This window comes from Tachypleus tridentatus, chromosome 9 (genome assembly GCF_004210375.1).
Source record: "Tachypleus tridentatus isolate NWPU-2018 chromosome 9, ASM421037v1, whole genome shotgun sequence".
NCBI classification, from domain to species: Eukaryota; Metazoa; Arthropoda; class Merostomata; order Xiphosura; family Limulidae; genus Tachypleus; species Tachypleus tridentatus.
The window spans coordinates 32,496,811-32,511,096 of record NC_134833.1 but is presented as its reverse complement, the minus strand read 5'-3'; the positions used below and the strand labels follow the sequence as shown (position 1 = coordinate 32,511,096).

Below are 14,286 nucleotides of genomic sequence, written 5' to 3'. Positions count from 1 at the left end.
TCTTTCTTTCAGCCGTGGGGGCGTCATAATGTGACAGTCAATCCCACTATTCGTTGGTAAAAGAATAGCCGAAGAGTTGGCGGTTGGTGGTGATGACTCAATTATGGACGACTAACGCAGATAGCCCTCGTGTAGCTTTGCACGAAATTTAAAACAAAACAAACTTTACAACGGTATTCAACTAGAATTTGTGTAATAGTGACTAACATGAAAAAAATTCACCTGTTTGAATTGTGTTCGTAAATTAAAATTGTTGTATTTAATAATGATTAAGTAATATTTTCATTAAATAATATTTTTTCTATCTTGACGTTATATGACTTTTAGTGCCTATTATATTTTTTCTCTAATTATATTATATTTAAGTTTTTTACAAGGATTACGATCTTAAGGCGTATATTACCCCTTTGCGCCAATCAAAATGGGTTATCTGAACAACAGCTGTTAAATTTGCATTATCTCTTATCTTAGATATGTTCTTAGCAAATACTTTTACATCGCGTTTGGTTAAATGGACGACCAAGCTGAGCAGTTCTGCCATTTTATGTTTCGCGCTTTCTTCACGCTGACACCATGTTTGTTCGTGTGTTCGTAATTCAACGCTGTTTATGACATTGATATAAATACCATTCATGGTTTACTAGTATTATTTTCCAATTTCTTTCATTCCAACTAACTAAGATTCTGTTAGACCAATTAAATGCTTATAAGAATTTATATTTCAGCTATCGCACCGCAAAACCACTGAATATGCTTCATTAACGTTATTTTCATTAACGTTATTTTGCACGTTATTTACTGGAAACACAATCAAAATACACTGTTCAGTTAATTGTTGCAATTTTAAACACGTAATAACGTCAGCCTTCATCATCCAGTTAATTTGTATGCACATTAAGTATGTGATGTTCCGTCATTTGATGTAAAACGCAAATACTCTGTAATTCATCATTTTCTCGTGAAGAACTGTTTTGCAGAGATAACTAAATCTTCCCACATTTGACTTCAGTATGGATCATAGTTATTGTAACAGCAAAGACAATCTAGTGTCAATAAGGCCCTGAGTTACTATTCATAAACACGCAGGGCATTATTTCCAGTCGGTTCTTTCTTTTCCAAAGACTTGTTTAGTGTTGTCACTTGCTTCACTAGCTTCAGGGCTAATTCAATCATCACAAAGGAGTTTAAGATGTGGTCTCTAAATCTGTAGCATGAAAGCTGCTCTGTTTTGTAAGATATTGAGGATAGTACGCCAACCAGTACTTATTTTCGACATGCGTGTCGCTTCTTTATGAAAATAAATTTAAATTTTTTGAGAATTTGGTACCAGATGAGTAAAAACCAGTCATTTGACTACACGTAGCGTGACTCTTCTGTAAAAAGAATATTGTCATTATTCTGTTTCACGTGTTCTTGATACCGTTGCAAACGAGCTGTTTTGTTTCTGTGACCAAAATGCCTCAAATTGATCGTCCGAATGGCGCGACATTCACTTACATCTACGAACGTCTGATTCAGTCTCGGGAAAGGTATCTATGGGTCGACAGTTTGGGGTGTGAACGATTATTACTTTGTCTAGGTGTAAAGCAACCATAGTAATAGTTTTGAGGCAGTTCTACATTTTCTTAGCAATACTTTGAGATATTTTGGACTAACTCAGAATAACCTGCTGTGATTGACTAGCTTCCGTTTGACCAATAGCTCTCCACTTGAGCGAAACATCAAAATCTCTTATTTGATATCTAACCATAGCGTATGAAGAATTTGAAACATGTGAAGCTCAGTTACTCACTTCAAAGCGACAACCGAAATAAGACTGCACGAGTTAACCATATATATAATACAGATTGTGTGATTTATAATTTACATAACAATGGTTGACGGAAAAACCGAATAACTGGCAGTTTTTTTAAACAGTGATCTTGGATTTTCATAGATGTAACATAATTTTTTATTAACTACCTAGATCAATGTGTTAGTTAATATTCAGTCCGTAAGCCAGTAGTACTTATAATAACACTAGTACTAGATGCTCTTCCGCACGGTCTCCGGAACTGTTCTGTTTCGAGAGTAAACAAATTCAAAATTAAGAGTAGCAGGAATATTTATTTCTTGCTTTTGAAGTTCATGTGTCACACTGTGTTGTTGCCTACAGCGTGCACAGTTCTTCTCGTGATTTACGGAATGTGCATTTTACTGACGTCACGACAGTACAAATTGCAAATGTGACGTCATTTTATGTCTACTGAATGACTGGCACACAAGACACTATGGTATGGTGGAGTGAGTGGTTAAAACAGGTGATCCTCCCAGGAGACCTTCGTCGCCTTTAGAAAAATTACAAAGACAACATCGAAGAACAAATATCGTCTTAAATACAACTTGTTGCGTTTTTCTTACAGCAAAGCCACATTGGACTGTCTGCTGTGTCTACCGAGGGGAATTGAATCCCTGTTTTAGGGTTGTAAATCCGTAGACTTACTGCTGTCCCAGCAGGGGACCTTAAATACAAATTCGAGTAAGTTAATGCTAGTAATGTAATGCAGCAGAAATAAATTAATCGTTTATCTCAAGGGAGACAAAACAATGTTAAAGCAAAGCGCAATGCATTCACTTGATTCGCCTAGTCGATTGTTTCATGATTGGTGCAGAGAATGTTACTAATTAATTGAAGAAATTAATAGTAACCACAGAACGTTGCTAGGTAGCTGTAAAGGTGAGTGGTAAACATGGGTTGTTGCTAAGTAACTGTGGAGAAATATACTTCATTGATGTATACTACTGTAAGTTCTTCCATAGAAAGACAACCAAAGTTCACAATCAAGTTAATTTAAGGAAAAGTGTGAAATTGTTTGAAAATCCCAAATTCGTTGATGCTCTAGGTATGGAGTTATTTAATAATTAGGAATGCCATTTTAAAATATTTGGATATTAAGTTCTGACTACAAGGGGCTACCTACATAGTTCAATATTAAAAAATCAACTCATTAATTAGTATAACTAATTAAATAGAAACTTCTGTTACAATTTTACTTATAAAGATTAGAGTGCATTGTTTTGGTGGTTGGGTACACTCGCTGTTAAGATAATTTTCGGCCGTAAACCCAATAATATTTCACAAGGCTCGATCAGTTTAAAAAATACTTAAGTTAGTCCTAAATCTATATCAAGGCTTATTATAGGAATCAAAATATCCTGTACACATGTACGTCTAGCTACAAATTTATTGGTGACTTCGTTTATTTTAAACGTACTTACCTTTCTTTGTATATGTCCCCCCCCCCCAGTGGCTCGGCGGTATGGCTTCGGACTTACAAAGCTAGAAACCGGGTTTCGATGCCTGTGGTGGGAAGAGCACAAATAGTCCATTGTGTAGGCTTATGACTAACTTCAAACTTGTATTGAAGTTGTTGCAAGAGGAAGAAAAACATCTTTCCAGTAGACACTTCATCTAAGTTGTGTGAATTCTTAACTGTTTAATTTTATGAACAGTATTTTTTTCGAAGTGTCAACAGTTTATAACGTTGAACAAACACATTGTTTTCGTTTAAAATGCTCTGTAGCCTGAACGATACTTTGTTTGTTTTTTTGCAATTTCGCGTAAAGCTACACGAGGACTATCTGCGCTAGTATTCCCTAATTTTGTAATTTAAGACTAGAGGAAAGGCAGCTAGCCATCATCACCCACCGCCAACTCTTGGGCTACTCTTTTACCACAGAATAGTGGAATTCACCGTCATATTATAACGCCCCCACGGCTGAAAGGGCGAGGGCGAGCATGTTTGGTGTGACGGAGATTCGATCCTGCGACCTTCAGATTACGAGTCGAGCGCCCTAACCACCTAGCTGTGCCGGGCAAGGGGATTCGAATCCGCGATCCTCGTTAACGAGTGAGTGCCTTAACCACCTGGCCATACCGGGCCTTTGAAAAATAGATAGAATGAAATTTATTTCAAACGTGTTTCTCCACGTTGTAGATTTCTAAGTACATGATCCACACAGACATACATACCTCATATATCAACTAGTTTTTAAAGTATTTGTTATCTAACTATTTAAGACGGACTGGCTGAGATAAAATTCAGTTGCTTAAAATGAGTCCTTCCTAGCCCATTTTAAAAAATAAAACTCAGACTATTTGGTGATTCCTCTATATACTCCGTAACAGCAGACAATCATATTTCGCTGGTTCATGACGAACTAACATCAAGCAAATGAATTTTGTCTCTCAGTTAGTCCGTTTTGAATATTTAAATTAGATAAGCAGTTTGATACCTTCCCCGTATTTTCTAGTTTTCTTAGTATATATTTTCCAAAACATGCGTAGTTTTTATTTTTTCAGCCCTACTTTAAGCATTAAGCGAAAACATTTACGGTGCTTGTTTTAGTACACTGCTTAGATACTATGGACAATGCTTTTTGTGCAATTAGTGTGCAATTATAGATATTTGGTTGTAGAGCGTTCACGTGAATGATGATGTCATTGATGTTATATACGCTCGTCAGACTGCGTGTATGCAGTTATTACTTGTCGTAGACCACAAGCAAAGTTAGTCAATAAAAAAACGTGATATTCAACTCTTTTTTTTGTTTGGAGGGGGGTTACTACCCAACATGATGCCTTTCTACCTGACCCCCTATGAAACGTGAAAGAATCTACACACGTTGTATAACTGCAATGTATAATCAACTTGTAGATCATTCTTGGAAGAAAGAAAAAAACGTTCCTGATGAAGACAGCTTGTAGTTATGGGAGACGTGATGAAAGATTCAGTGTGGTCTAAGCCTACTCCTATATATCTACTACGCTATCTGCATGAACGTACTGTTCTTCTAGTTACACGTGGAAACATTTCAGAAATCCTACATACAAACTGATCAAGATGTTCGGTTCTTTTTCTTTTCCACTTTTTGATTACCTTCACAAGGTCATGTTAACATTATAAAAGTAAATAACATATCTGACGAAATGGTAATCAAAGTGAATACTTCATGAGGTTAGAATATTTAAAGTTCGTGTTAATTGTCTAAAAATAACCTAAGAGTGAATAGTTTATTTCAGTAAGTTAAGCTATAACTCATGCTGTAAAGTTAGTTTAAGTTTTATCAATTTATCTAATATACGTTTTGGTCCGTGGCAGTGAAATCAAAACTCAGATTTTCGAGTAATAAACAACCATGGGATCTCCCGAAGTTTGTTGAGAAAGTCATTAGTACAGTTAGTTATCTTTTCCTATATTTACTGCCTTTTATAATATCCAATTAAACATTTTACTCCATTCATCGATTTCACATTTAACTTCTATACTTATCTAATGGTACATACACCACCATGGAAACAGCGATGATCGCCTAACCCTAACGTTACTGTGTAATTACGGTTTTAGGGCAGACTGATAAGTAAGTAGTCATGGAAGAGATGTAACTCATTTTTACACCTAACTTTCTCTCTCTCTTTGTCTCTTTCTTTTCATTAATAATATATTTTTAAAACTTAGAATAGTAATACGTAATTAAAATAATTAGAAGGATGTAAAGTTTGGCTAATAGAGTGCCCTAGCGTCTGGTACAAACTTTGCAACTTTTAATTTATGTTTCGGTTCGTAACGCTACTGAGAAAAGCGACTCTGCGCTTATTTTTTTTTATTATACTTTCGTTGATTGTCTATATCCTTTATTAGGAAGTCGTCAGAGTCCTCTGTTCGATCAGCAGCAAGTTTACGGACATATTATGCCAAAATTCAGGATTTTTACCCGTGGTGGGCAGAGTGCAGAAAGATCACTGTGTAGCTTCGCGTTAATAACAGTAACATAAAAAGACTAAGCAAGCTTTTGTCATTAGGTGACCAGATGCTAACATTTGTCACTAGGTGTCCATATACTATCTTTTTTCACTAGGTGTCCAGATGCTAACTTATGTCACTGGGTGTCCAGATGCTGGCTTTCGACACTAAGTGTCCAGATATAACTTGTTATTCTGATGTATACCGAGCGACAACAGGTATACAAGTGTTTTACAGTAACTTAATATTATTATCCATCATTATCAAAATAGTATCGTTCCATACAATTAGTGTAAATCTAATGTAAACCTATTTTATATAGTGAACTTATTATACTTTACTTCAATTTCGAACCCGAGCCTTTCATCTTAAGTCTTTGTAGCCACACGTCTCTTTTATATAAAACTTTGTTATAAAGTTCCGATCCACATAACAAACACAGCGCAGTTAGACCACACTGTAGGTCTGCGCAACAAAAATGATTAAAATCGATTTCAACAAAATTTCCTATTGTTATTTATCCTATTCCAATAAACTAGACGAGACCTAGATCTGTAGCCTCAGCCAAATATTAGGTTTTTTATTTTTATTTTTTTATAAATATTACATAGATTCAGTTTGATTCAATAACTTCGAGTTAAGAACGGTAAGATTGAAAGATTATAATGCTAAAATTCAGGGTTTGATCACGTGGATACCACAACACAGATATCCATTATGTGGTAACTGGACATTTTGGTTTACGTATTCTTGACGGTGTGTTTTTTGTTTTTCTTATAGCAAAGCCACAGCGGGCTATCTGCTCAGCCCACCGAGGGGAATCGAATCCCTGATTTTCCTCTTGACGGTAATGTTCATCTTTCCCTGCATGCAGCATGGCCAGGTAGTTAAAACGATGGACTCGTAATCTGAGGGTCACGGGTTCGAAGCTCTCGAAGATTAGAGAGAAGGCAGCTAGTCATCACCACCCACCGCCAACTCTTAGGCTACTCTTTTACCAACGAATAGTGGAATTGACCGTAACATTATAACGCTCCCACGGCTGAAAAAGCGAACATGTTTAGTGTGACGGCGATGCGAACCCGCGACCCTCAGATTACGAGTCGCACGCTTTAACCCACCTGACCATGCCGGGCCAAATGTGGAGTTATATATACAGTGCTGGCCAAAATCTTAAGGACAATGAACATAAAGAAAAAATATGCATTTTGCATTGTTAGACTCAACCACTTATTTGAATTGAGCTTCGAAAGATGAAAATAAGAAAAGGGAAAATAAAAATAAAAAACTTTTTTAGCATTTAATAGGGAAAATGTGAACATTATAAAATTAGCCTAAATACTAGTTGGTCAAAAGTTTTAGACCATACTAAAAAGAAGTCCTAAACAGGGTAGGAAATGCCCAACAAGAGATCTTAGTAGTGAGTTGCACGGCCGTCATTGCGAATAACTGCAAACATTTGCTTTAGCATGGTCGATATAAGCGTTTGCAGAAGGCTGGCTGGAATATTACCCAAGCGGTGAAGATGGCTTCACGAAGATCATGCACTGTTTTGAATTGACGTCCATTTAGACTTCCATATAGACTTCCTTTGCCATCCACCCCCAAACATTTTCAATGGGGTTCAGTTCGGGCGAACACGCTGGATGGCCCAAAAGAATCACGTTATTCGCCATGAAAAAGTTCTTTTTTCCTGCGGGCATTGTGGATTGCAGCGTTGTCCTGCTGAAAGACCCAGTCATTTCCATACAAGCCCCTGTATAACCTGAAGCTCCATTGTTCCATGGAAGGAGAAAGCATCCCAGATCATGATGGAACCTCCTCCACTGTGTCGTGTAGAAAATGTCTTCGGTGGGATATCCTTATCGTGCCAGTAACGTTGGAAGCCATCTGGACCATCCAGGTTACATTTTTTCTAATCAGAGAACAAAACTTCTTCTACTTTCTACGTCCCATGTTTGGTGCTTCTCAGCAAAGTTTAACCGAGCTATTTCGTGATTTGGAAGGAGCCGTGACCTTTGAAGACGTTTATGGTTTTTAAAGCCTTTCTCTCGTAGATGCCGTTTTATTGTTCTTGAGCTGCATTCTGCGTCCGTAAGGGCCTTAATCTGGTTTGACGATCGGCTGGTGTCTTGCCGGACAACCCGTCGAATCCTACTCCTCAACGCCAGCGAAATTTGCTTGGGTTGACCACTTGAAATTCTCTTTTTGTATTCCTCAGGGTCTCTTAAGAAATTTGCAACAGCAGTTTTACTACGCCCAATCTCACCAGCGATGGCACGTTGAAAGATACCTTCCTTTTGTAGCTCAACAGTTCTGCCACGTTCAACTTTTTAGCCTTTGCCATGTTTTTACCTAATGTAACATAGGAGATGCCAGTGGGAGATGTTGACAACGCTAATGCTTGAACACAAATGACTAAATTTTGTTACGTGTTTACCGATTAGCGCTTCGTTTCAGTATAGTCTTAATCTTTTGACCAGCTAGTATTTAGGCTAATTTCATAGTGTTCACATTTTCCCTTTTTATAGCTAAAAAGGCTTTTAATTTTTAATTTCCCTCTTCTTATTTTCATGTTTCGAAGCTCTACTGAAATAAGTGGTTGAGTCTAACAACGCACAATGCATATATTTTCTTTATGTTTATTGGCCTTAAGATTTTGGCCAGCAGTGTACATGTTTTTCTAGCCTGCATTTCAACGTTTCAACCTGTTTTGAATTAGGCTTAAGGTAACCCAGTTAGATTTTGTATTCTGAAAAGTCTTGGTTAAGTAAAAACAAAATGCAACATTTACTTAATGATGACTCGTGTAATTATTAAAACCTGAACTCGTCTACTGTAAAAGTGGCTGTTTTTGTATTTTTAAATTATTTACCCAGTTCAGTTCACTAAACATTAGTTTTTATTAAATAATGAATGCACATAAAGATATATGTTATTTGATTTACGACACTGTGGAACCACTAGCTTAGGTTTGGTTATAAGACATACTCACATAGATCATCCAGTAAATAGAATCTTGTGGTTTCGTTTTATTTATTTATTCTTTTTTGGAAGTTGGAAATTTTAAACTTTATAGCTCGATGAATAAGCTTTCAATAGTGGTAATATACTTGATAACTGATTCAATAAATAATACGCTGTTTTTTTTTTTTATGGAATGAATACAACACGCTTTAATCCGATGATCGCGAGTTCGAATCCTCGTCGCACCAAACATGCTCGCCCTTTCAGACGTGGGGGCATTATAATGTGACGTTCAATCCCACTATTCATTGGTAAAAGAGTAGCCCAAGAGTTGGCTGTGGGTGGTGACGACTAGCTGCTTTCCCGCTAGTCTTACACTGCAAAATTGCCTCCCGTTAGTACAGCGGTAAGTCTAGGAATTTACAACGCTAAAATTAGGGGTTCGTTTCCTCTCGATGGGCTGAGCAGATAGCCCGAGGTGACTTTGCTATAAGAAAAAAAAAACACACACACACACACACTGCTAAATTAGGGACGGCTAGCGCGGATAGTCCTCGTGTAGCTTTACGCGAAATTCAAAGCAAACGAACAATACACTTTACAATAAGATTCTTTAATAATACTTTCAGTTAGAATGAATATGTGGTTTAGATATAATTCGTGAATAATGACTTTAGCTTGAGTGTCGACAACATGCTATATTGATAGCTTAATAAATAATAATGTTATTAGAATGAATATTGGTAAATATAACGATAATTTTACTGTAGGAGGGGATGATGTCCAACAGCTGTGTGAGGCCGGAGAAGAGGAGTTTTTGGAAATCATGGCCTTGGTAGGAATGGCTAGTAAACCTTTACATGTTAGACGACTACAAAAGGCACTACAAGAATGGGTGAACAATCCTGGTATGTGCTTTTACGTCTTTAACGTTACGACATACTTATTTTACGTCTTGAGAGTTATGATATAGTGCTCTCACGTCTTTAGAGTTATGAAGTGAAAGCTCTGTCTGGCAATACTAGTTATGTTCTTCTGTGTTAAGAGTTATGAAGTAGTGTAGTTTTATATTTTTAGAATTATGATGAATGTTCTATTATATTTTGCAAATTACAGCATTGTGTTCTACTTTGAGGTTTGCGAAGTAATAGTCACGTCTAGATATTGGAACTTTCATCTTAAGCGACTTTTCATGCTCACAAAAGTTAAACTTTTAGGTCAGAGGTACCAAGGATTCAGGTCATAAATGACAGTCATTAAACAGCACCATACTCCACTGAACCAAATTATGGGACTGACTGAAAATGCAGAAAGAATTCAGTGAAATTGACGCCCAAACCTCGGACCCAACGATATGCAGTCCGGCACGCTATGTGTCAGGCTACGCTCGGACGAAAATAGTGGTGTACGGTATGCTAGTAACAGTACACGCTCACACGATCGTTAAGAAACTAAGAAATTTAAACCAACGAATTATTAGTAGAAGAAATGACATTTATTTTATTCAACAATGTAGAAAAGAACAACTAACCCCTAATTTTGTAAAGGTAATACTTTCAAAAAATTTTAATACATACACAAACATTATCCAAAATTTACAAAAAAAACTACTTAAAGCCATGTTGAACACAAAATACAACGAACTACATGACTTACAAAAACAAAAAATGAACCTAGACCATCAACTGGCATGCTGCATTAAACCAGAGATTTACGGACTTATACAACGAAACATAAACCAAATCAATACTAAGAACGACAGAGACAAAAAAGATCTGCCACAACAAAAAACTAGAAAAACTAAGATGCAAACAACAGAAAAGACACCAAAACGACAAACCGTTGACTAACCTCATAATTAACAGATCCGACCGTCAATTAAACACAGACGAGAAACATCTACTTAACAAAGGACTCAACTTCGCAATAGCACCTAGGTACATTCCAACCATAGAAATCAAAACATGTTTAGAAGACCTAGCCAGGAGACTTGTGATACTTTCTACAGAGAAGAAAAACAAGGAAACAACCAAACACAACCAACAGAAAGAAGACAACTTAGATAATTTTATTGACATCCAACAGCCAAACTTCCCAGGTAAAATTACAAATTTATATTTTCCAGAAACACCTAAAAACAACATCTTAAACGATTTTTTCAAAGAATTTTCTCACAAAACCATCAACATAATTTCACAAAACAGAAAACTAAAAAATAACCTCACAAAAAGAGACATTAATTCCATTAAAAACCTAAAACAAGACAAAAACATAAAAATTCTAAAAGCAGATAAAGGTAAAGCTATAGTCATAATGAACACGAATGAATACATCCAAAAAAAATGAATAACATCTTATCAGACACGAACAAATTTAAACCAATACACACAAATCCAACAAAGACACACGAGACGCAACTGAACAAATTACTACTACAAATGAAAAAAGCCAACACAATTTCACAAACACTTTATTCCTACCTACGTAAAACCGACTCACGCACACCGCAAATATACGGCATCCCCAAACCTCATAAACCAGATTGTCCATTACGACCAATAATGTCCACATATGAATCGTTTAATTACAATCTTGGTAATAGCATGGGCATTCTCCAAATATGTAACATCAGCCAGCTCATTCATCAAAGACTCTTTTAATTTCAAGTCTAATCTAAATCAACTTAATCATAAAGCCTTAATGGCCAGTTTCGATGTTATATCCATCTTTACAGAAGTTCCAACCACTGAAGCTTGCAAGATAGCCTTAGAACTCTATATCCGAGACCCTAACCCAACTATAGAAATTCCCAGTAACCAGTTAGCAACCCTCATAGAATTCACCACGATAAAGACAAACTTCATGTTCAACAACCAAAACTATATACAAACAAATGGTTTAAGCATGGGCAACCCAGTATCACCAGTTCTAGCCAATATTTTTATGACACAAGTTGAAACACAAGCAATTAACACAGCATTACATCCACCACTATACTGGTACAGATATGTAGATGACACGGTTGCGGAATTCAAATCTACAGAACACATACTTAATTTTTTTCAATCACATTAACTCTATACATCCCAACATTAACTTCACATGTGAACAGGAAGAAACCAATCAAATATCATTTCTTAACCTCAAAATTACAAGAACCGACACACAATTCAAAACAGAAATCCACCGAAAAATCACCCATACTGGTCTATACATTCCTTGGGACTCAGCGCATGAAACAAAACAAAACTCAACATACTATGAAACCAAGTAAACACAGCCATAAAACTATGCTCACCAGATAAAATTAACGATGAATTAGACAAAATAAAACAATACTTCATCAACATCAATAAGTTTACTCCACAAACCGTAGAAAACATTATACGCACACACCTAGACAAAAAAGCAAAATCAACCAACTAAAGTAAAAATATCTCACGAATCAAAAAACCACGAAACCATATATTGCCGTATACCATATATTCCTGACATCAGCAAACAAATAACCAACATTTGGCAAAAATTAGTAACAAAATATGACATTCCAGTTAATACCAAATTTATTCAAAAACCAGGCACAAAACTGAGGTCTATACTATGTAAAAACTACACTGACAAACACCACACCAACATTATTTATAAAATACGATGTGATAACTGCCACGACTTCTATATTGGAGAAACAAGTAGAAAAATTGAAACCAGATTCAAAGAACATAAAAAAGTCACCTTCACACGTTTTCGAACACTGCAAGTCAAATAAACACAACATAACCATAGAAAACACTCAAATACTAAATAAAGAAACAAACATAAACAAACGCAAAATTAAAGAAGCCTTACTTATACAACAACTTAAACCCAAAATAAACCAATATAAAGGAACGCATTTATACCTATATTAATATAATAAAATAAATAAAACTATGTATTCAAACATCTAATACCGCCCTCTATATTTCGACACACAGTTACACAACCCCTTTCAAGCATGTGGTCAGCTTCCGGTCAGTTACCTCTTTCTTTGTGAACCTGACGATGACCGAAGAAGGTCGAAACGTTGTTCGCTCTTCTATGTAAAATATTTTCTCAACCTAAACGAGCCGTTTTTGCATATAAAGAATTATCCCTGCTTTGGCAAATGACTGTAATTATATTAGTCTGAGCCAAATTAGGGATAAAAAATGTCTTTCCTTTTTATTAGATATATTTTTATGCGTCAGCAATACCAAGCGTGGGACGCCTATACATCCGATTCGATTTTATTACTCATCAGGGTGTCTACTAACCTACCCTCAAATATAATTATACGCCCAAAGTAGCGCATTGTTTAATATATATATATAACACATACACACACTAGTATCCTTCTCGATATAAGAAAAGAATCACTGAGACGTCAAATGGAAGAGTTCTGTGAAAAAATTGGAGCAATAAGGTTCGCCATTTTTTTCTGTATGCTCTTCTGAAAAAGTCGTTTACTTACGTATATTAAAATTAATTGAAATAATGAAATTTCATTCACTTCACAAACACGTGCACAATGATTTAGGTAGCTTTATAAGTGCAAAATAGGATTTTGTTTTGCTCAGCCAATACTGTGGAATAGTCATTGTTAACATCCTGGTATTTTAAAGATGGCTTAGAACTTTCGACTTTTATGGCTGCCATCTTGTTTCGTCACGATCTCTTCTATTAAGTACTTAATGATCATACAACTACTTTCAACATCTTAACCCTTCGAGTTTATTGTGTTTAACATAAAGCAATAATTCTATACAAAATATTATGCATATTGATTAAGTGTGAAACCTCCTGGTTAAAGATTACAGGTTTCGCAACTTTCGGTGTACACCCTTATAAAGTGTGTGTTTTTAAATACCTTGTAAAGTGCAAAAGTAATATTTACATTTCAAACCTAAAGACACACATCCCTTAATTATATACATCCACGTAACTTCAGTAATATTATACATATAATTTCCTGTGAACATTAAACTGACACATTAAGAGTCAACTCAGGTCATTGTTTTCAAAACCATAAGAGAAGCTGGCAGAGAGAGACAGTTGTGTGAGTTGATGACTAGTTAAACATTTAGCTACACGACGCACGAAGTTAGAGCATCAGTTATTTGATAATTTTGTGCTTTAATCCTTAAGTTCCAATTATGGCCCTAAAGGACCCGGAGTTAGCATCAGTGAAGATTCTCTGTGCCTTTCTAAGCAGGGAATTGTGAGTCATGTCGTATCCGTTATTGCTATCTCATGCATCCACTCTAGCGAAGAACTACATCTGTTGATAAGAAACAAAGAATATTAACCTATACATGGTATGTTTGTCAGATTTTGACTACTATTACCTGACGTAGTGAATAAACGTATTAGCGCTTTTCAGAGTTTAGAATCGGCACATCTCGCTTTCACTATAGTTTTTTTTTTTATTTAGATAAGCATACAAATTATTGGATAATGATAATTTTAGAACACGTTAATTAACGTATGAACGTTAGTGAGTTAACAGTACCTATCTCTG

The 14,286-nt window shown here is 35.8% G+C and overlaps 1 protein-coding gene across 1 annotated transcript in view; it reads left to right on the top strand.

The window, feature by feature from the left end:
• Positions 1-14,286, top strand: part of LOC143225002 (NGFI-A-binding protein 1-like) — a 154,364-nt gene that overhangs the window by 74,859 nt on the left and 65,219 nt on the right. The window contains 1 exon segment of the mRNA XM_076453611.1: positions 9,521-9,658. Within this exon segment, the coding sequence (XP_076309726.1) occupies positions 9,521-9,658 (138 nt within the window).